Genomic DNA, 22,627 nt, shown 5'->3' with positions numbered 1-22,627 from the left:
TTATTATTATCAATATTAAAGTAATTTTCTATATATATTGAAATGTATTAGATCATGTGAATATTCAACTAATTGATTTAAGTAAGGGAGTTGTTTTTATGTAAGACTTTTTGGAGTTTCCGGGGGATTTCTAGCTGGAATCTGCTAAAAAAAATTGTAGTCAAATCTTGAGTTGTACTATTTAAACTGGTTTTATGACTGCATATATGAATTCAACACCTTGAAAAACCTTAGGGCACTTCCATTGTGCAGAGTTCACCCGTCTAACTTGTGATTTCAATGAATCCTATCACATTCTAAATAAATTAGATCAGAAAATAAGCCTTAAAACTTTTCAAAAAATCACACGTAAAGACAAAATTATAAGGATCACACACCTTCCTCATATTAGAAAGTAAACATATAAACTTGCATACTTTTAATTGTTGTTATATCAACAATTAATTGAGAGAACATAGTGAGAGGAGGGTTACTCATATACATATATATTTGTGTGTGTGTGTGTTTTTATTATGGTTGAAATCATTTTTTATTGTGCCAAGGGCTCTCTAGTCCAGTGTGGTAGTGGTAGAGATGTTGTAACGTAATTCCATGTAATGTAATGTCCTCTAAATAAAAATAAAAATAAAAATAAAATAAAATAAAAAGATTAATGTAATGTAAACATTTTAAATCGTCAAGTCTCATTGCACAATCGATTGAGGATGGGCCTCGTTAGCAAGGTGACCCAGGATCAAACATCACAGGGAGTGGTTGTGACTTGTGTTAGGGGGAGGAGACATGCTAAAAAATCAAGTCAGCTAAGAGCTGGTGTGTCCCAGGCCATGTGCGATCCCCTAGTGACTTTGACGGATTAGATGCCCTGGGTCGCGGCTCCTCAAGCGACAGGTCAAGCCTAGAGGATCACAAACAACTGGACAAAAAAAATGTAAACATTTTAAATCAGTCAAAATAAAATAAAAGATATTATTCCAATGCTTCCTGGTGTTAAATTATTTCAACAAAAATGAATTCAATTGGTTTTTTTTTCTAATAACAATCTAATTGTAAAGAGGTCAAATCACAGTAGCATGGAGTACTTTTGCATTGCTACCGCCTGTTGTTAGCGTTGTCCGCCTTTCCATTCCCCCTTTCTGTCAACCCCTCTCCCCCACCTTGGATCCCCTCCCGAGTCGTCTAGTCCCCTCTGGATCTAGCCAAACAATCTCTCATGGCTGAGCCGGCCCAAGACTCCTCCTTAGCCAAGAAAATCATTGCATTCGACTCTCTGGTGGCCAATGGACCTAAGTTTCAAAAGTTAGGTCCTAGCTGAAGCCTTGGGCCTTGCCCATCCCTCCCCCTATCCTTGAGAGTCATCCTTCTCCTTGCCTAGCTTGGACCCTCTGCCTTCCCCTGGACAAGTTTTTTGAATGGAAGCAAAGATCTCAATCCTGGATTCTTCAGTTTGATGTAGCGTCAAAAAGAAACCCAGGGGTGGTAGGAGGGGGAGGGATTCCCTCTAATCCCAAAGGAATAATTGTCGACAAATATGCATGGGGCTTGGAAAGAAGTCCAACAACCAAGAAGAAGCTTATGGCCTTTATCTAGGGCTCCTCTTAGTCCATCAAAGAAGAATTAAGCACATGTGCACCAACTCTGTTGCCCAAAACAACAAGTTAAATTAGTTGCTTCAGCGAGCCCGTGGAATTCTTTCTTCCTTTGCTAATCACCAATTTTACCATATTTTAATATCGTGAAACATGGAGGCATATTCACAAGGTAATAAGGCTTGTTAGTTAAAGGAAGGGAAAATTGTTGTCAATGGAACCTATGGTTTTTTACCCATCCTTTAAGTCACATTATGCAATTATTCCTAAACTATTCCCCCCCTAGGATTTATTCTATTAAAGTGCACTTAGAATTAAATCTTCCCTCCCCATCATTTATTCCCTTCTCGTCCTCTTTTTTCTCCACCCCCTTTCCCCGATTCCCTTAGGATCTCCTCTCAGGCATCCCCTCCTGTAACAGTATGATGAACCCTCCTACATTATCCTTGATGTGAGGTGCTTTAAATACGGTCCATGTGATGTATTTTGGTGAAGGACTTGATAAGCATGGGAACTGTCTTTTCTGTCTCTTTGATTATGCTCTCTCACTCGAGTTTTCAAGTCCTTCCCATGCAATACCCCTTTGTGAGTGAGTTTCATTTAATCCCTCTGGTCCAAATTGTATTGCTCAACTGCTCAAGGATGAAGATCGATTCATGTTATAGAGCAATGATGAAGCCACTATAGGATCCTGGGGGTACACAACCCACTCCTCTGTATCGCACAAGGCTCCTGCATGGCTTATTCTATATATCGTTTGGGGACAAATCGAAATTCTTCATTTCGTTGGAGGTCAGCAGGCTAGGCAGGAAATTAGTTAGACTTTGACTCCCCTTTCTCCTTCTGGGGGGCCAGTGTAGACCTCATTTAGTCGAAGTCATTTTGTAAGGCTATGCACTTCAACTGGATTGGGGATACTTTACTCCCCAACCTTGGGTGTCCATGCATTCAAAGCAATTTGTTCTTTCGGTCTCAGCTTGTCAAGCAATTGGAACGATGGTTAGGAGATTGTTTGGTGTGAATTTTCAGAGTTTCTCTGTAATGGCGTCGATGTCCTAGGGTTTCCATCATTCGCGCTTGAGTGGAATGGCAAGGGATATATCCCAAGATTTGGTCAAGTCCAAGATGTGCCCACCCTTAGCCTCCTCCTCTCCCCCAACCTATGAATTGTGTGCCAACGAGCATGTGGAACTACGTGCATAAATATTTGACTTGAAGGTGATTCTTCGACAACAGAGGGACTGGGCAGCTGAAAATCTAAAAATAATTGAGGCCAAGAGAAACAAAATTGCACGCCTGGAAGATGAGGTTGGGGCGCCCAGAAACATGCTTGAGGACCTCCAATTGCAGCTTGCCAAACAAAATTCTCCTTTTGAAGAAGAAATCTCGGGCCTAGAGCTTAATCACCCTGTTGTTCCTGAGGTCTAGTTTGTGTTTGTAATATCAGGTTTTCTATGTATCTATCTATTATCGCAGTTCTGTCGAGTATACAATATTAGAATAAAAGGAGACTTGTTCAGTTTTGGAGTTTTGATTGATAATTTGATCCAGGTCCGGGTGTGACAAGGGACCCTTCCAAGACATTTTACTTTCATGATGTGTTAAATTGCATTTTTAAAAGAACATAAATGAATACATCTGCATGTTGTAAGAAGAAGGAACATGACAATCATCAACAACATAAAACTCAACACGTTGATAACAGAGTTCGTCCAGGAGGGACTACATCTCCAAGCCCCAATGTCAAGATGGTGTATGTTGTTGCATTAAGTGTTGTCAATAGTGATGATGTACATTACAAGGAAAATGCCCTCATGCAGGAGTGGCTCCAAGAGATGTTCCGCTACAGGAACTCTCAATCAAAAAAGGAATTCTATCAGTATGACATAAACTCATGCATGATGATCATGAGCATCCTGCCAACATGGCATAAAAGGGATTTTAATGAAAACATACATGGCGATACATGAGTATCCCAGGAACATAAAACAAAGGGATCTAAAAAAAAACATGACAAATCATGACAAAAAGTAAATCACGCAACTGATTCTGCATCACATCTAGCAGGAATCATGAGACAAGTAAGAAATAGGATCCCACATCAAACATCAAACAGGGATCTGTGCAGCACAATGCATAGAAAAAGAAGTACATGAACGCACTGCATATACCTCACATCTAGGGGTCATCTTAAGAAAAGGATGTCAAACTGTTGAAGCTATCTGGACCATCCATCTCGCTGCGTCACATCTCATGGAATGACTGCTCGCATGTTGAATGCTGACACCAACACTCCACTTAGAAAAGTGGCCGAAAAATAGAATGAGAAAATGGAAAATCTGAACATGCCATCAGATTTGTGGCATTGAATAGTGCAAAATCGACTGTCAAATTTCTGAATTCTGAGAAAATGAAAATCTGGGGCTTAAGGAATCTTTAAGATTCCCCCTAGATCCCTTAAAGATTCCCTCCTCCAGGTCCTCTGAAAGTCGGTTACTCAGATAAGGAAACTGACTGTTCCATCAGATTCATGTCGCCGAGAGGTGTAAGATCGACTTAAAGTTTGTCCAATTTGGACACTGCAAAAATTTCACCCTCCTAGAAATTTCGCTCAGTCATGGTTCCACCTACAATAAATTAATTAAAAAAAAATTTCCTCAATTCCATGCCCGCTCCTAGCTCCTCCATATTTCCTTGGGCGCACTGATGAAATGATGGGTTAATATAAAATCTCAGGCGAATTAACCAATGAATTGGTTGTGGCACGTTGGTAAGATTAGCAGTTTGTTGAGGAGGGGTCGGGTGGTCAAACCATGCCCCTCCCTTTTTTTATACATTATAGTTTTTTTTTTTAATCAAAAACCAAATTTTCCTTGGTTTGGGGGGTCGGGTCTGCATTGGGCGGCCTGCCCCATACTCTCACAGACTTGTATTAAGATTGAGCGTATTTGAAAAGGCGCATGGTATGGAGGTGACGTGGGTGAATGGTACATGGTATGCATTTATTATTGAAGGTTGGCGTTCAAACGTGGGGTTGCCGTGTGGGTGGGGGCGGCCCTCCTGCCAGCCGTGGGTTCAACTCCCACTAGTTTCGGCCTTTTACGATGGTAATGTTTGGGTGTTTTTGGGGTGTGGGCTGAGTCCACCGGAGGTGGCCCACGCCCACCCCTATATATATCATGTTTAATGTTACGGTGTGGTTGGAGGGCTCGATAGGGTGATGGCTGCCAAGCCATATTTAATGTAATTTGTTAAGGTTACAGTTGGGCCGACGAGGATCATGACCCTTCGGCCTTTTAACCAATAAAATTTATTTTGTCATGCAGTTTTGGGATGGCGGGGGTGGTGGCCCGCCACATTTATATTTTTTTTTTTACTTTTAGATGTGTTTTCTCAAATCTTTAGAAAATAAGGGATATTGGGCAAATTAACAAGGCCACAATTTTGACCACTTTCGGGAGCTAGGTTTCATGCCCCGGGGTCGGTCAAATTGTAGGACACTTAAACCTAGCCCACAACCCAACTTTGACCAAAACTTTGACTGGCTCGTTCTCCCTCATACGAGCTCGGATTGACGAACCATTCACACCGCTGCAATCAGGACGACGAGATCTACGCTCTGAACCTAGTTCGAAATCATTCCAATCACTTTGATTTTCGAGCTTTCATAAGCCCTCTTTGTCCTGTGTGTGTCTCTGGAGCCACTTGGATCAATCCTCCCCACTGAGGAGCTTTTGGTCCTCCAAAAGCATGAAAAATAATATACAACTTCTCTATACCTTGTCTGCATCACAAGCATCCTGAAAGGTCTTGCTTCCATCTCCTTCACCTTTGTTCTTCGGAGCCTTAAGCGATGAGCCGACACCTGCAACCTCTTCAACCTGTAGTACATTGTTTTCACAAATTACATGCTTGACTTTCATGACCAACTAATGACCCAAGCATCCCATACTTGCCACGATTTTATAACACATACTCAATGGTCAAGTTTACATCATGATGGATGCAATACCCCAGCTACGAAAAGAAGGCCAACACATCATTGTTGCTTCAAAAAGTGATGGAAAACACATCATCACTGCAACACATGATTTACAAAGATAAGGCCAAACATTATTTTTTCTTCGATAAGTGATGGAAACACGACATCACTTTCACAGTTTATCATGCAACTCAAAACGACCAAACATCATTGTTGTTGAACAAGTGATGGAAAACACATCATCACTTTTACATTTTAAAATGCAACAAATGATTTACAGAAGCACGACCATGAAATGCTAACATATCTAAAAACCATTTCTCACTTATCAAGGTGAATGGGTCATCCCCCTGTGGTGGTTTTTCTTGTCGAACAACTGTTTCATTTGGTTCATGCATCGACACTTTATCTTTAAGGCACTGCTTGAGATGGCGCCTCCAACAAGTGGCTCTTTGATGGCCACTTATGTTGCAATGACTGCAATAGGTTTTCTTCCTCCAAATATTCTTACCGTGTTTCTTTACCTGTTGTTGAGGGGGTCTTTCACGCCTCATCCTTTTGTGTGCTTCCATTCTTTTCCAACACTTACAAAATGTATGGCTATTAAATCCACAAAAAGTACATGTTTTTCGATGCCATGTTTTACGTTCATCATTAAAAACATGATTATAATCGAAATGAACATTCAAATGTCGAGAGTGGTTATTCCTTTCCTTGTTGTCTATGATGTCATTATGGTGATGAGAGCTTGCCTCAGCTCTTTCCCTACAATGAAACTGCCATGCGATGATGGGGATGTGTTCCCATCATTCTCTTTCCTCGATGATTTCGACGATGTCTCGGAATAATCTGACACCTTCGAGCATTCTCCCTCAGTGTATCTCAAGCCTGCAAATTGAGGTCTTTGCACAACCTCCAATGGTTGAGTTATGCCTTGGTTATTAACACCAAGTTATTTTTCCTCCTTGCACCTCATCCTGGTAAGGAGCCTCATGTTTGTCCCTGTAATTGGTATCTCCACATCTCCAACAGAAATCATACTATGTGAGGACGAAACCGAAAGGAAATCAACATCTTTTACCTCCTCTATCAATTTGGAAAGAACTGATGAGGGCTTCTCATCATCTGTTGTTGGTGGTTCGCTAGTTGTCTTGGCGCATTCCCCAACTTCCTTTCTGACATACCCAAGTCCTGCCTGACAAGTAATTCTTCTACTTTTATGGGGTTGACAATACCTTGGCCATTAACGCCCAAGCCTTTTCCTTCATACCCCATTTTCTTCAACAGTTTGGAGCCAATTCTTGTGGTATGATTTTCAAAAACAGCGAAATCATCATCAGGAAACATACATGAATTCAGAGAATTACATTTTACCTCACATGGGTCACGCTGCAGCTTTTCCAAGGCCTCGTCCTTTGCTTGCAGCTGTCGTAGCAAACTATGTTTCTCCTCTTTCTCTCCATGTAGACGTATCTTCAATTCAACGTTCTCTGTTTGAAGGTTTTGGTTGTTATGCTTCAGTTCTTCTAGGGCATCTTCCATGGCTTGCAACTGACGCTGCAATCGCTCCTTTTCCTTGGTCTCTTTATGTAGAGTTTCATACATTATTTCCACCCTTTTGGAAATTTTGAGCATGGTCTCGTACATTGCTTTTTCATCCTCTGTTGCTGTACGTTCCATTGTTCACACTTGCAATTCACATTCACGAAAAGACCGCTCTGATACCACTTAATCTAGGTCTGGGTGTGACAAAGGACCCTTCCAAGACCTTTTACTTTCGTGATGTGTTAAATTTATTTTTTAAAAGAACATAAATGAATACATCTGCATGTTGTAAGAAGAAGGAACATGACAACCGTCAACAACATAAAACTCAAGACGTTGATAACGAAGTTCGTCTAGGAGGGATTACATCTCCGGGCCCCGATGTCAAGATGGTGTAGGCCGCTGCATTAAGTGTTGTCAATAATGATGATGTACATAAAAGGTGATGTCGCTATCATACAAGGAAAATGCCCTCGCGCAAGAGTGGCTCCAAGAGATGTTCCGCTACAGGAACTCTTAGTCAAAAAACAAATCCTATTAGTATGAAATAAACTCATGCATGATGATCATGAGCATCCTGCCAAGATGGCATAAAAGGGATCTCAATGCAAACATACATGGCGACACATGAGTATCCCAACAACATACAACAAAGGGATCTCAAACAAAACATGACGAATCATGACAACAAGTACATCACACAACTGATTCCGCATCACATCAAGCAGGAACCATGAGACAATTAAGAAACAAGATCCCACATCAAACATCAAACAGGGATCTGTGCAGGACAATGCATAGCAAAATAAGTACATGAACACACTGCATATACCTCACATCTAGGGGCCATCTAAAGAAAATGATGTCAAACTGTTGTAGCTGTCTGGACCATCCATCTCGCTGTGTCGCATCTCATGGAATGACTGCTCACATGTTGAATGCTGACACTCGCACTCCACTTAGAAAAGTGGCCAAAAAATAGAATGAGAAAATGGAAAATCTGAACAAACCATCAAATTTGTTGTATCGAATAGTGCAAAATTGACTGTCAAATTTCTGAATTCTGAGAAAATGAAAATCTAGGGCTTAAGGAATCTTTTAGATTCCCCCTAGATTCCTTAAAGATTCCCTCCTTAAGATGGATTTATTCTCTCCAGCCTAATATGGTGGAGATGTTGTAATGTAATGTCCTATTTAACATTTTGATTGGGTCAAAATAAAATAAAAAACTTAATATCCATATTCATATTTAAAATTATTATTAATTAAACCAGATCCATTTTAGCTCCAGATCTACCAAACACCAAGAGGGATCCAATCTCTTGAGATGCAAACCTCTTTTAAATTGAAAAAATGTTTGATCCCTTTCAGTTGTAGTTAAGATGGATCTATCTTAACTCCAAATCTATGAAGCACCAAAAGGGATCAAATCTCATCTCTTGAGATGCAAACCTATTTTAAACTGAAAAGAGATTTGATCCCTCTTGGTCATAGTTAAAATGGATATAGATTGGTTTTATTATAGCTCACATAGTTTTTATTATTTAAAGAATTTTTTATTTTTATTTTAAAAAACTCGTAGTTGAGCACAAACATAATCACACATAGGCCTTATATTGGTATGTAGAATTTGAGATCTAGAATGCACCTCTTGGCACAATAATCTCTTAGCAAACATGTAAACGCATAATTAGTGTAAAATTAATTAAAACCCATAATGATAATTTTTAAATAACAAATTAAAAAATTCTTTATAATTATTTAAAAACACAAGAAATTTATTTCCAAAATGCATTAATCAATACTATTTTTAAAAAGCATAGTCTAATTAAAAAATAGAAATGATTGTTTTCTAGATATTTTTCTGATTAATTTTAATTGAAATGGTAAAAAATTTTAAAAACTTCAAAATTAAATGATTTAATTTACATAATTAGAATACCCTAAATTTTTGATAAACCCATTTATAAATTCAAAAACATATTTTTAATAGAAAAAAAATCAATAAATAAAAAATGAGAAACTTACTGCTGCCCTTTTTAATTTGAGCCATGTAGTTTTCTCGAAGGTTACATGAACTTTTATCAAAAGATTCTCTAAGGCTATTTAAAGAAGATAAGGGAAGCGATATCTGGAAAATGCATCTCTTGTAAGTTGTTTCGAGAATTAAAGTGGAACGTGTTATAAAGTCTTAGATCCCATCATAATTAAGTTGATGTCTCTGCCCATCAATGTATAATCTATATATATGTGAGTAGTGGATAGATGTAATGGATATTATCAACTTAAGTTAACCGGTTAGTGGATATTGAAAACCATTACAATGGCGGTGGTGATTTGTATCACCAATCAGATTCCAAGAGGTTTCACCTTTATATCACATGGATGTGGTGATAGTGGAGAGATGTAATATTAATCATGAGAAAATTGAAGAAAATGTCTATCACACATGCAAACAATATTGTTTTAAGATGGAAGACTTTTTTATTATTTTAATTTATTTGGTGGTAATTTTAATCGATTTTTAGTCATAGTATTAGTTGGTATTATAATAAATGATGTATTAAGTTTTTTTTTTTAAGTCAGCATGTCTTTTTTCTTAGCACAAGGCACAACCACCTCATGAGGTTTGATCCTGGGTCATTTTGTTGACAAGACTTATCTTCAACCAATTATACTAGGGAGACTTGCATATAAAGTATTAATTTATTTATATATGATATTTCGTTAATTTATTATAATTTTATTTTTATTTATTTTTTAAAATTAGATTATAAATATTAATATTGAAAATATTATTATTTCAAAGTTTTTCTAAAAATTGTGGTATGATAAAGAGTTAGAAGTAAAAAGGAAATTAAGATATTATAAGGAGGTGATTAATCTAAATCTCAAAAATCAAAGTATACCTTTATCCTAATTAGTGTAAAGAAGAACATAAACATTACTAAAATATGAATACATTCTCATGAGCTCCAAAATGAAATTGATCATCAATTCTTAACAGCTCTTCAGATGAAAGAATCTTACCTTGTGACACTAAGAGGGTTGAAGACGAAAAACACTTCCTCTTATATTGTCCATTATATACTCATTAGATCTAAAGTTCAAATTATTTGCCACATTACCATCATTCTTGACCTTTTAACTCAATAAAACTATGTGTGATTTTGGAACACTTTTCTTAATGCTTTTCAAGTTAAGAATAAACTTTTAAATAATTCCAATTAATATTTAACCTTCTTAAGATTTGATAAACCATTTTTGGTTTGGATGGATGTTAATCATCATCATCATCAAAATGTATCACAGTTTATTTAATATTAGAATTCTCAAATTAAGATAAATATTATACTTGCTCTTTTTATTAAAAGGATAAGATCCTATGTACTTATTTTTTCAAATTGATAATTTCTCAATTAGTTAAATTTAATTTCATTACAATTACAATACATGATTGACTTTATCTTTTCTTTTTTCCTTTTTAATTGATGAACAATATGTAACTATAACCAAATGCTAACTACTTAATGAGCCTATATTAAATTTATTCATGCACGCTACCTATTGAACCTTATATTATAATAACCAACATGATAGAGGTCCTAGTCCACATTACATTAAACAGCCACCACACATATCATATTCTTAACTCTAATGGACACATAGATGCCTATTACACCCTTAAGAAAGACCCCACCATTCCATTTCCCTCTAAAAGCATTGTTCTTAATTACTATAGTAATAATGTACAATGATAAACTAGGGTCCCATGAATACCATGATGCTAAAGTAATTTAGGTGGCCCATTCATCAACACAAATATTCTAATGTTAGTATGACAATCTTAACTTCTAATTGTTGGCACCTAAGTTAGACAGACAATTAAGTAGTGTGCTTTAAATGCCCACCACAATCAAGTGAATCCAAATAAAAAGATTCATCTATAGGAAAAATATCATGCACATAGTTCCAGAAAGTTGATTGTGGACTTGGAATGAACTCTAGCAAAAAAAAAAGGTAGCTATAACATGTTCTTAACTTTCCTCAATGATGTTCACTTCATATGGAGTATGGTCATCAAATATAATATTAAAATAATTTACTTCTTATAAATGATAATCGTCCATATACCATTCATCACAAGCATCCTCTAAATCACACCATGTTTATCCTTCTCTTTTCTATTTGTCTAATATATTTCCAAAGTGCTAACCTTTGGATTGCTTGTCACATTTTTTGTACTTTTTGTACTTAGTGCTCCAAAGCTTTAGGATTTGAAAATTTGTCTATTTTGATAAACCATCTTTTGATATGATCTTCATATTCCATTACAAAATAAAGAACTTTATAAGAGGAATTTCTTCATCACAATTTGCTTAGAAAAAGATATCCCTCAATTATGGGGGCTAATATATCCATGTTAATTGCAATGATCCACTGTAAGCTTGAAAGCTAAGGTTTTAAAATAAAAATTTAAAGAAAATTATATTTGATGGATCTCTTTTGTGTAACTAGGGTTTTGAGGCTATGATTTGAAATGACCATAATTCTTCAATATTGATGAGAATCACTATTATGATCCCATAGTAGAAAAGCAATAGCCATAACATGCTCTTGACTTCCCTCATTGATGTGAAAAGTATGTCATCAACGAGAACTTGAAAGTAATTTACTTCTAATAAATGATAATTATCCATACACCATTCACAAGTCTCCTCTAAGTCACACCATGCCCATCTTTCTCTTTTATATTCCTCAAAGTGCTAATGTTTGGATTATTCATACACTTTCTATATTTGTTTGTACTAAGTTCTCTAGAATTAATAGCTTTATAGGAATTGCTTTAAGAATTGAAAATTCCTCTACTTCAATCAACTATTGTTTGATGTGTTTTTCATATTCCATAGAAAACAAGAAAACTTATAAGTGAGACTTCTTCCACATAATTTGGCTAGAAAAAGATATGCCTCAATGATGGGGACTAATATATCCATGTTAATTGCAATATTTCACTATAAGTATGAGAGGTAGGGTTTTAGAACAAAATTAAGGGATTCTTATATTTGATGGATCTCCTTCATGCAACTAGGGTTTTGAGGCAACTAATTACGTCATAAGAATTTGTTAAAAACAAGGAAAATACTGAGAGGACCATATGATTACTCAAATAATGCAAAGGTAAGGAATGCAATATTATTTGGTCTTAGTCAATATGAACTTGTCAAGGTAATGCATTGTAAATATGCTAAGGAGGTCTAGGATAAGCTCAAGAACAACTACAAAGGAGACACTAAGGTAAAGAAAGCTAAACTTCAAACATAGAAAATGAGGTTTGAAAGTCTAAAGATGAATGAGGATGAAAGTATTGCAGAATTCTTTCTCAAAGTTGATGAAGTAACTAACACCATTAGAGGCCTTAATGAAAATCTTGATGAAGAAGTTGTTGTTCATAAAGTATTAAGATCTCTTCCCATGAGATTCAATGCCAAGATCTCAACCATTGAAGAGTTGCATGACCTACACACTTTCATAATGTAAGAACTACATGGAATTCTCACAACATATGAAATGAGCATTGGAAAGAGGGGTTAGAACCAAAGGAGGCTTCCTTCAAAGTCTCAAATATAGTTATATGATAGGAGGTCATAGAGAAGAGTAGTGAATAAGCTCAAGGGGAGTTGCAAGATCAATAGTAGCATGCGTTCAGGGGGGGTTGATTTCTCAAGCAAAACATGAAATTAAAAGTTTGCAAATATGATATGTTTTGTCTTATTTCACTTGTATAAGTGGTTGACACAATTAGGTTCAACAATCATGAGCATAAACAACCTATCATGTTAAGGGAAAGGAAAAAATTGGCTCTAATAATAATTGTTAAAAAGTTATAAAATATTGATTCACCCCCCATCTCAAGATTTTCCTGGGTCCCTTGTCCCACAAACAAGGGATCTCATACACCAATTTGGTGTATGGCTTGGCCATGACCTTAAAATTGGATAATAATAATAATAATAATAATAGAATTTTCAATTGAGACACAAATTAAAATAGTTTAATTTCTAAAAACTTTTTATAATCTTTCTTATAAACCCAATTTTGTACCATTCATTCTAATATGAACTCAAATTGAAATGTCGCAACCACTTTTCTTTTAATGACATTAGGATTAAGAGGAAAACATGACCAATAATAATAATTCCCTTGACTCAAAAAAATTCTCTAATAACTTTGATTATGATCCTTCGCTCTTAAAAAACAATTTAAATCATAGATAATATATAATAAATAATCAACACTTTATTTAATATTAAAATCTTTAAAATAAAATAACTCTATATAATAAAATCATTTTGTGAAATATCATTCTTATTCATTTGTAAATCATAACCTCATCCTTATTAATAAAGAACAAGCAACCAAACCATAACCATAATTAAACACTAATTATATAATAAATCTTTTTAATAATCACATTATATATTTAAAAATAAATTAAATAATAAATCTTAATAATAATTAATATTGTAAAACTAATTAATAATCACTATATCTTATATTTAAGATATATTTAATTTTAATGAACTCATAAATCATTACTACTTTTTTAAAATTAAATATACCAATTAAATCTAATTTATAATAAATATAGCACATCGTATATTCACCCTTCTCCTTCCAAAGTAGGTGTCATTCTCTATTCATTAAATGTTATATTTTGAATCTATATCAGGGCACTAATAATGTATTCTTCTCTATTCATTTTTTGAATCTATATCATGGCAATAATAATGTATTCATTTTATGTTTACTATTCATTTTTTGAATCTATATCATGGCAATAATAATGTATTCATTTTATGTTTATATTTGGAAAGTAATATGGTACAACTATATGTTTATAGGTTTATATTTTGAATGACACAAACTATAGAAAAGCAGAAATTTGATGGTAGTATTTTGTCGTGAAATAGTGATGGATTAATTAATTTAAAGTAAAGAAAATGGAATGCTATGTCACTTTCTTTTATCATGAAACTACTTCATTGGAGCCTTCCACTCTCATCTCATCTGTAACGGTACAGCAGGTTAAGAGAATGTTTCCCATGTGCTACACTTTCTTTCCATGTTTCCGTGTGTTACTCTTCAATTGCTACACTTTCTTTCCATGTTTCCGTGTGCTACTCAAGTACAAGCCGAAAGGTAGACAGGGAGGGACCTTGTGGGGCATCTTAACCAGAGAGATCCAGGTGGCACATCCCAGAAGGCACGCTCTCAAGGTTTTTGGGAAGATTCATGGAAAATCTGCTGACGGCTTACAGCGGCTGTGTCCAACTTCTCACAGGAGACAGGCAAATGCTTGTCCATTTCTTGCTTGCTTACGGATGAAATCCCAATATGTGTGACACCCTGTAAAGTCCTTGGCGTTTGACATACGGCAACCTGCCAAACCTCAAGAAGTTTCCTAAACGCGTATGGATGGACATCATTTTTTATTTATCAGGTCCACGCCTACTGCGGTGCCAAATTGGAAAACGGTACCCCGTCTAATTGATTTCTGATTGCTTTCTCAACCCATTATCGGCCAGGAGCCCTGCTACAATCAATTCTTGCAAAAGCCCCCCCGGATTAACCATTATTGGTTGAGCAAGAAGCTCTGGATTAAGCATTTGTAATTATCGATGGCGAAGCACAGCAAAGTTTCTTTAATTTCGATACCCGCAGAAATGATAAGTTCCGTGAAAGGGCATGTCATTTGGCCCAGGAAAGGTCGACACGCACCCCCTCAAGCACTTCGCAGCTCAAGCGTTTGGCTTGTGGCTTTCATGGCGTTCTGCGCTTGCATTGCGATACTTCAACTCGTTGCTACTTGGAAAACAGGCGCCACCATCATGGATTCTCCTTGCAGCTTGCCAGCGCGTGCGGACCCCGATATTGCCCGGTCCACTTCGACGGCTCTTCTTGCAGAAACGGCCCCATCTCTGCTACCTTTGCATGATTTACCGCCGAATATAACAGACGGCGAGAAGGGTTTCTGGGCTCAGCCGGATAATCTGGGGTACAAGCCATGTGTCGAGTTCAGTAGGGAGTACAGGCAGGCCTCGTCAGACATCTTGAAAGGGAGGCGCAGGTATTTGATGGTGGTCGTCTCAGGAGGTCTCAATCAGCAGCGCAATCAGATCGTCGACGCGGCTGTCATTGCCAGAATTCTGCAGGCGGCTCTGGTTATTCCCATTCTGCAAGTCAATGCTGTTTGGGAGGACGACAGGTGATTCTTTAATTTCGATTGCGGATAAACACATTCCAAGCCATGCCGTCGCTTTCGTTTATGCTAAAACTGGACATTTACTGTTTCTTTTTTATGTAGTGAATTCTCGGATATCTTCGACGTCGAGCATTTCAAGAAAACTCTGAAAGACGACGTCCGAATCGTTTCTTCGCTGCCTTCCACTCATTTGATGTCGAGGCCCGTGGAGGAGAAGATATCTCCTCTTCACGTTAGCCCACGCTGGATTCGATCTCGGTACCTCAGGCGGGTAAGCACGTAATTTATTCAAATTTTTGAATCTCATCTTAGTGCATAGTGCGTTCACAAGTTTCCCAAATGAAATTGAAAACTGACTAGGATCTACACATGGCAGTTGAACAAAGAAGGAGTTCTGCTTCTTCGAGGATTGGATTCGAGACTTTCCAAGGATCTTCCTCCCGATCTTCAGAAACTCCGCTGCAAGGTCTATTTTGCTGTTAATTGCCCTCCTTCTTCGCAATCCCCAGGCACTGGAAACAAGAAAATGTCTGTTAATACTTTATCGTCTGTTTGTGTTCCAGGTCGCCTTCGACGCCTTAAGATTTGCAGCACCAATTCAAGCTCTGGGGAACAGGATTGCGAAGAGGATGTGGGAAACAGGCCCTTACATAGCTCTGCATTTACGGCTGGAGAAAGATGTTTGGGTTAGAACTGGATGTCTCACCGGCTTGGGTTCAGAATATGACCAAATAATCCAACAGGAGCGGAGAAGCCATCCAGCTCTTCTCACTTCCCGATCCAAAGATCGGAAGCTTGCTGGTCTCTGTCCTTTAAACGCCATGGAAATCGCCAGGTTATTTTCATTCCCTTTTCTTTTGTTCTCGCTTCTTTCAGCGTGATATTATTTAAAGTTTTCGCTGTTCTATTATTCTCCATCACCAAATTATTTCCTCCCTTTTGGAATAGGCTGCTTAAAGCCCTGGGAGCGCCCACAAACAGTCGAATATACTGGGCCGGCGGAGAACCGTTGGGTGGAAAGAAGGCGGTGGAGCCTCTGATCAAACACTTTCCAAATCTTTACAACAAGCACAGCCTGGCCTTGCCAGGGGAGCTCCAATCCCTGAACAACAGAGCATCACTTCTAGCTGCAATCGATTACATTGTGGCACTAAACAGCGATGTTTTCATGGCATCACACGGAGGAAACATGGGCCGTGCGATTCAGGTACTCTCTCCAATTCTCCATGTTTAGAATTCTATTGCATATTCTATCCATAGTTGCGTCATGAAATTTATTCACATATGATTGTGCAACAGGGCCACAGGGCGTACTTGGGCCACAGAAAGCACATAACTCCAAACAAAAGACAGATGCTTCCTTACTTCCTTGACAAAACATTGGGTGAAGAAGATTTTAACGTCATTGTGAGGCATCTGCATGACGAATCGCTTGGGCAACCTGTATTCAGAACGGATAAATCAGGGCGTGATGTCGTGGCTTACCCTGTTCCTGAATGTATGTGCACAAAACAGTCTAAAGAGCACAGGTAGTCACATTCCTTGCACAGTCAGTCATGAGAACATGATTGAGCAACAATACCCTGGCCCGGAGCTCCAACTGAGGATTTGTAAACGGCGGATAACATAAACGTCCACTGATCCTAAATTATTAGCTGTCTGGAGAAGTAGAATACTCATGGCTAACCGAAAGTGCTATATATGGCGCTCTGCCTATTCTGATGTTTTTGCAGTAGACCACAATTTTTTAAAATTTATGGAAGGCTACAACAAACAGAGCTGTTGCTTAAAATTTGTTATAACTGTTTGCGCAAGTCCTCCTGGGACAGTGAAGAGATTGATTGCAGGGCCACCGCTGTAAATGTAAATTCAAGGTATGGAGGATTGTTCTTTGAAAATGGGCATCATGACCGGTACTCGATCCGCAAGTCGGTGCTTATAGTAGTCGGCATGACAGGATTGAAAAGAATTTCCAACCCCCACCCTTCAACTGGAATTAGAATGGGGATCCTATCAAATACCCACAGATTAAATCTCGCTGGAATCAAATTATTTATGTATATAAAATCGCTATTCATGTGCAAGTTGGCTATTTTAAATTCAGTCTCCCACTTTTTATTTTTTTCAGAGAGTCATCACCACATTGAAAGGCGTGTTGACATTAAAGTGCGAGGTTGTAAGTGTTGAATATAAAGTTAACCAGAGGTGGTTTTGATGGATGTAACTGGTACTGAATTAAAGCATATGAAAATTTACAATTGTTTTTTAAATATTTTAAAATTTACACTAAATTTTCTACTCTGGATAGGAAGCCTACTTGCAACTTTTTGAAACGTGGTGTTGGAGGTTTGATTACACATGTAATGGCTGTATTAACGAAGTAAATGTTGATTGATGAATATAGGATGATTTATTACTAATAAAGTTATATAAATTAAATAGTAGTAAATGTTGATAGGCATTCATTCCAAATAAGTTTTAGAATATTTTATTATACATTTTATATAGTTAAAATTAAAAAAATTAATTAAATTATAATTTTATTTAAAATAACAATTTTTATTATTGATGATCAAATGAATTAATTATGTTGATAGGCATTTCTATTTTGGAATAGGTTTTTTTCAATTTTAATTTAGTTATCAATTATTATTAAGTGAATCATAAGAATTTAGTACTATACATAAATGAGATTTAGTTTCCAAGTACTTATGCAATTTTTATTCTTTTAATTGAATTAATTAATAAAAAATATCATATCAATAGGTGTCATATGAAATGAGTTACGTTTTTTTGGACATGTAATATTGATAAGCATGGTATTGTAATGAATACTGGAATCTCCTAATAAAGTGGAGGTGAATTTCCATATGAAATGAGTTATGTTTTTTGGACGTGTGATATTGATAAGCTATGGTGTTGTAATGAACACTGGAATCTCTGTAATAAAGTGGAGGTGAATCTCCATAGTTAAGAATCTTGTTACATTCCCGGATGCGGGTGTTTATGACGCGTGAGGGGCATGTGGCTCGTCACATGGGCAGCCGTCAGCCCGGACGAGCCACGACATACCAGTACGCAGGCTCAATAAATCTGCCGGAAGGTGAAGCAATCGGGTGGATAAGTCAGGTTCAGACGCCATTTTTCGCGGAGGGTGATGTCGTTGGAATGTCAAGTCTTGTGCAGGCGCCATTCAATGCGCAGCAGCAGTCGAGGAGAATGGATCTCGTTAAGTTTGAACCCCAAGCCGCTTTTCCGCATTCTTTCAAGCGGATCGAGCAGGTGCTGGCAGAGACAGAACATTCTCTGGCCCAGTGCAAGGTTTCTCAGGGGAATTCTGCTTCGGGAGGCAATTGTTGGATGCCAAGAGAGAGGCTCAGGATGAGCAGTCGCAGAGGCGGTTCTAGGGGTTGTTCTGCCACTCAGAGGCCTGACATTTCGCATTCCTCCTCAGTGGAAATTACCTCAGAGCAGAACAGACTTCCGAGCAGGCTTGCCGGACGCAGCAATGTAAGAGGCAGAGGTGAAACTCAGGATTGCGGTCATGTGGAGCACCCGGCTGTTCGTTATCGGATCCCCTGCACGCTGGAGAACAACACCCTCATCGTTTCGGTCACCATGGAGCATTGCAGCAATCTAAGGGGGCGTCTGGAAGACATGACGGTGCCAAGGGTCGACATGCAAGTTCCCAGAGTCGACTTGAGGCGACCAATTCAGGAGGATGATGCTGGCCCTAGTGAGCCGGTTCAGAGGATGTTGCGCACGGACACGGAGGATTCAAAGAAGCTTAAAGGTCCAGCAATGGACGAGCCTCACACAACTGATGAAGATTAACTCAGCAGCTGCTCTGTTTTCGCGGCCAGGAACGCACCTCTCTGTCTATCTCTTTCTGCTCACTTTGTATGTCTGTTACTGGGTTTATGTCCACCGTGACGGTTTATATGTCCACAGTGTCAGTTTACGTGTCGGTCTACATGTCCATGTTAGCTTATGCGTCCACCGTGTTAATGTATGTATCCACCGTGTCGACCCATATGTCCACCATGTCACTTTAAATGTCGGTTATGTCGGAAGGAAGAAAAACTGGTCTCTTTTTGCGCCAGTTTTGCTCTGAATGGTCATTCATGGGGAAAAACTCTCTGGAGAAGCAGGGCCACAGCCCAGATGTAAATTTTTGCTGTAATTTTGGCATTTTTGTAATATAAATAGCTCAGTTTTATCGAGAAAAAAAAAAAAAGAATCTTGTTACATATTTTTTTGGAATGTATATATGTATAATTTAGTTAATTTTTAGGATTTTCAAAATTTTAGTAAAGTGGGATGTTCTATAAAATAAGTGTTTTCATGCTTCTTAAGGATTGATACTTATTACGATTGATGCTTATAGGCATTTACCAACCATTTAAGTCATGAATAGCTTCGCTAGTTGATAACTAAATTAAAATTGTAAAATCCCTATTGCAAAATAGACATACCTATCAGCATAATTATTATTAAAATAATTATCTTTTGAAATGATACATTAGTAGTCTTTGAAGTGAGATTTTCACATCTACTATGTGCATCAATCTTGAATTATTAACTTGTTTCCTTACCTGCAAAGAAGAGGATTATTAACTTGTTTCCTTACCTGCAAAGAAGAGAAGACAAGGTGTTAACCAGTAAAAAAAAAAAAAAAAATCTTAAAACTTCCTTCAAAATAAAAAAGACACATAATAAAATCATATTTTTAAAATTTAACAAAATTTAACTTCAAAACAGGGAAATTGTATTTTTTTTGGAATATAAATACATTTTAAATTATTAAAAATCTCTATACAATTTTGGCAAAATTTACTTTCCAAAAAAACCCATTACTCTTAATTTTAATATCCTTTTAACTTAATCAAATACATAAAAACTAAAATATTAAGCTTTACAAATTCTGCAAACCCGAAATTTTATTCTAACCTATTTTATTATTATTTAAAATAAGATATGAACTAAGCAATTTATCCCATTATTATCCCAAACAGACAACCTTTTAATATTTCTGGTACTATCTCTCTGTAATATTTGGTGAAGATATAACCCAGGCCCAGATTTCCAATAAGTATGAGAGTGCAACAGATGTAGTTATAATCAATCAAAACCCTGGTAAACACTGTTTGAAGGCAGAGGCAGAGCAATGCACAATAATAGCATTACAATCCACAAATGAAATGAGTATAAAATTCTTCAGGGGCAACAGGAGTGTTTTGCGGACAGAATGAAAGCTCCCATCAGAAGCTTGCAAACCCTAAATTAGCGTTGTTTTCTTACAATACGAAACCAGTAAAACTAATTTTCTTTTTGTTTATTAACCTGGAAGGCAAGGGCCTCAACAGCGATTCACCTCTATTTTCAGCGATTCAAAATGAATGCAAGTAACGGGGTGAGGGGAAAGGCTTACTTTTACCGCATTTCTAGGCAGATCCATGGCTTGGGGATGTGCCCGTTGATGCCCAGCTGCTTAACGACGTCGTTGTTGAGGAGATTAGAGAGGCATTGGGAGTCCTTGTCGATGATAGAGAGAACAGAGCAGAGCAGCAAGATTTTGCGGGGCGAGCGAGAAAACCATACATCACAATCGGGACGGTGGAGTGGTTTCCAGGGCGTACTCCAGCAAGAAAAATGGTAATCGAAGGCGAATTCACAATGGAGAGAGGTTTTTTTTTTTTTTCTTTTTTTACAAAAACACTGAAGGCTCCTAGAATGAGCTTATTATTTCATTACTAAACATCAAAATTTATAGATAAATACTTGGGAGAATCAATAATGATCTCCGCCGATCTCCACTGTCTTGAAATGATGTCTTAGCGACTCTCGCCGACTCACATTAAATTACATGAGGTGGGAACAGTGGGCGGCGCCGTTTGCCGTAGTCCGTAGTCGTGATTAATGTTCTAACACCTCCCCTTAATCACGATGATTTAAAATTTAACTTCCCTGCTAGTCTAAGTCTCAGCTAGGCTTACAACAAAACATTCCATTTTTGCCTTCTTGTTAAAGGGTCCATGCTTGTGCATTAGCTGGTGCAGTTTCATCTTCACCTTTTTGGGTTTCCTTATGAAATTCTTTTGCTCCTTGCTTACGTACTTAACGTCAACAACCTCTTTTGGATTGGGATGCAATGCAAGATCCCGAACAAGGTAATCTATTTCATGTTCTCTCCACTTTCCATGAGGAACTAGCAAAATGCACTCATCTTCGAACATGAGCGGCCTCCAACAGCGTACATGTTAGTATCCTCCACTGTCGCAGAAATCTTAGAAACATAGCCAATCACATTACTAGCAATTGGGTTCAAGGACAAACAAGTTTTGCTCTCTTGTGGAATGGACTCTACCTCTGGATATTTATGGTCATCAATAAAATCATTGTGTTGATCTAATAGTTCTTGTGATTCAAAAATACTACCGGAATAACATATATTACCAGCCCCAAAAATACTTCCAAATGGACTCTCCAAAAAGGCATCATCAAAAAGATTAGCATCCAACATTATCCCACTCATTGTCCTCCAATCAGACCAGTGACCTTCTACTTGGCTCTTCACACAGGTTGGTTGTCACAAACGGTGCTCACTAACAACACTTTCTGTGAATTGAACAGTGCATTCAATTGGCCTTCCACACTCAATAACACTTCACAAACCAGGCATACATAAATATTGACATGAACCAAGCAAAGATTCACCTTGAACAAGACCCACTTGCACCATTCAACTTGGCAAATTGGCCCTACCTGCAACGCTCTATTGCACAACAAGCTCTCCACACAGCGATTCACTAACAACGGCGCCTTGTGAAGCTTCTCAATCGGCTCTCAAGCTCTCAAACCTAGGCGAACACACTCACGCATTCAACACAAGACTCCAACAACGCTCTACTTCTCACACTCTATTCTAGCTTACATCTCCTCTTCTCTTCTATGCCTCTTCCAATTACTCCACTTGACAACGATTTCATGCTCTTGCTCTTTCACCCAAGAACACAGCTACCGCATGCTCGATATAGATAGCACAATAGGGGTCCATGGTCTACAACTTTACATAGTCCAAGTTGTGGCTTCCAACGGATAGATTCCCAAAGATAATTCTCCCGTCACCACAAGCTTACAACTCCAATTGGAGAACTCCAACAACTGAATATACCCACACTCAACGCTAGTGGCTTCTTGACCTAGCACCTTTACACTAGACTAAAGTTCCAGCCACAACACAAATTG

General features: G+C 37.7%; 1 protein-coding gene across 1 annotated transcript; it reads left to right on the top strand.

Moving 5' to 3' along the window:
• The first annotated feature begins 14,627 nt into the window (after positions 1–14,627).
• On the top strand, positions 14,628–17,171 carry LOC149153271 (O-fucosyltransferase 20-like). The gene is made up of 6 exons (XM_089440748.1): positions 14,628–15,382; positions 15,482–15,650; positions 15,756–15,845; positions 15,943–16,214; positions 16,328–16,586; positions 16,679–17,171. The coding sequence occupies exons 1-6, from the start codon at positions 14,796–14,798 to the stop codon at positions 16,910–16,912; spliced, it is 1,611 nt and encodes a 536-aa protein (XP_089296874.1). The 5' UTR covers positions 14,628–14,795; the 3' UTR covers positions 16,913–17,171.
• Positions 17,172–22,627: the final 5,456 nt, after the last annotated feature.

This window comes from Pinus tabuliformis, chromosome 9 (assembly GCF_031772625.1).
Source record: "Pinus tabuliformis cultivar Carrire ecotype Pingquan chromosome 9, CPIR1, whole genome shotgun sequence".
In the NCBI taxonomy this organism is placed as follows: Eukaryota; Viridiplantae; Streptophyta; class Pinopsida; order Pinales; family Pinaceae; genus Pinus; species Pinus tabuliformis.
The sequence above is the reverse complement of the archived record's forward strand: the minus strand, read 5'-3'. Positions and strand labels throughout refer to the sequence as shown.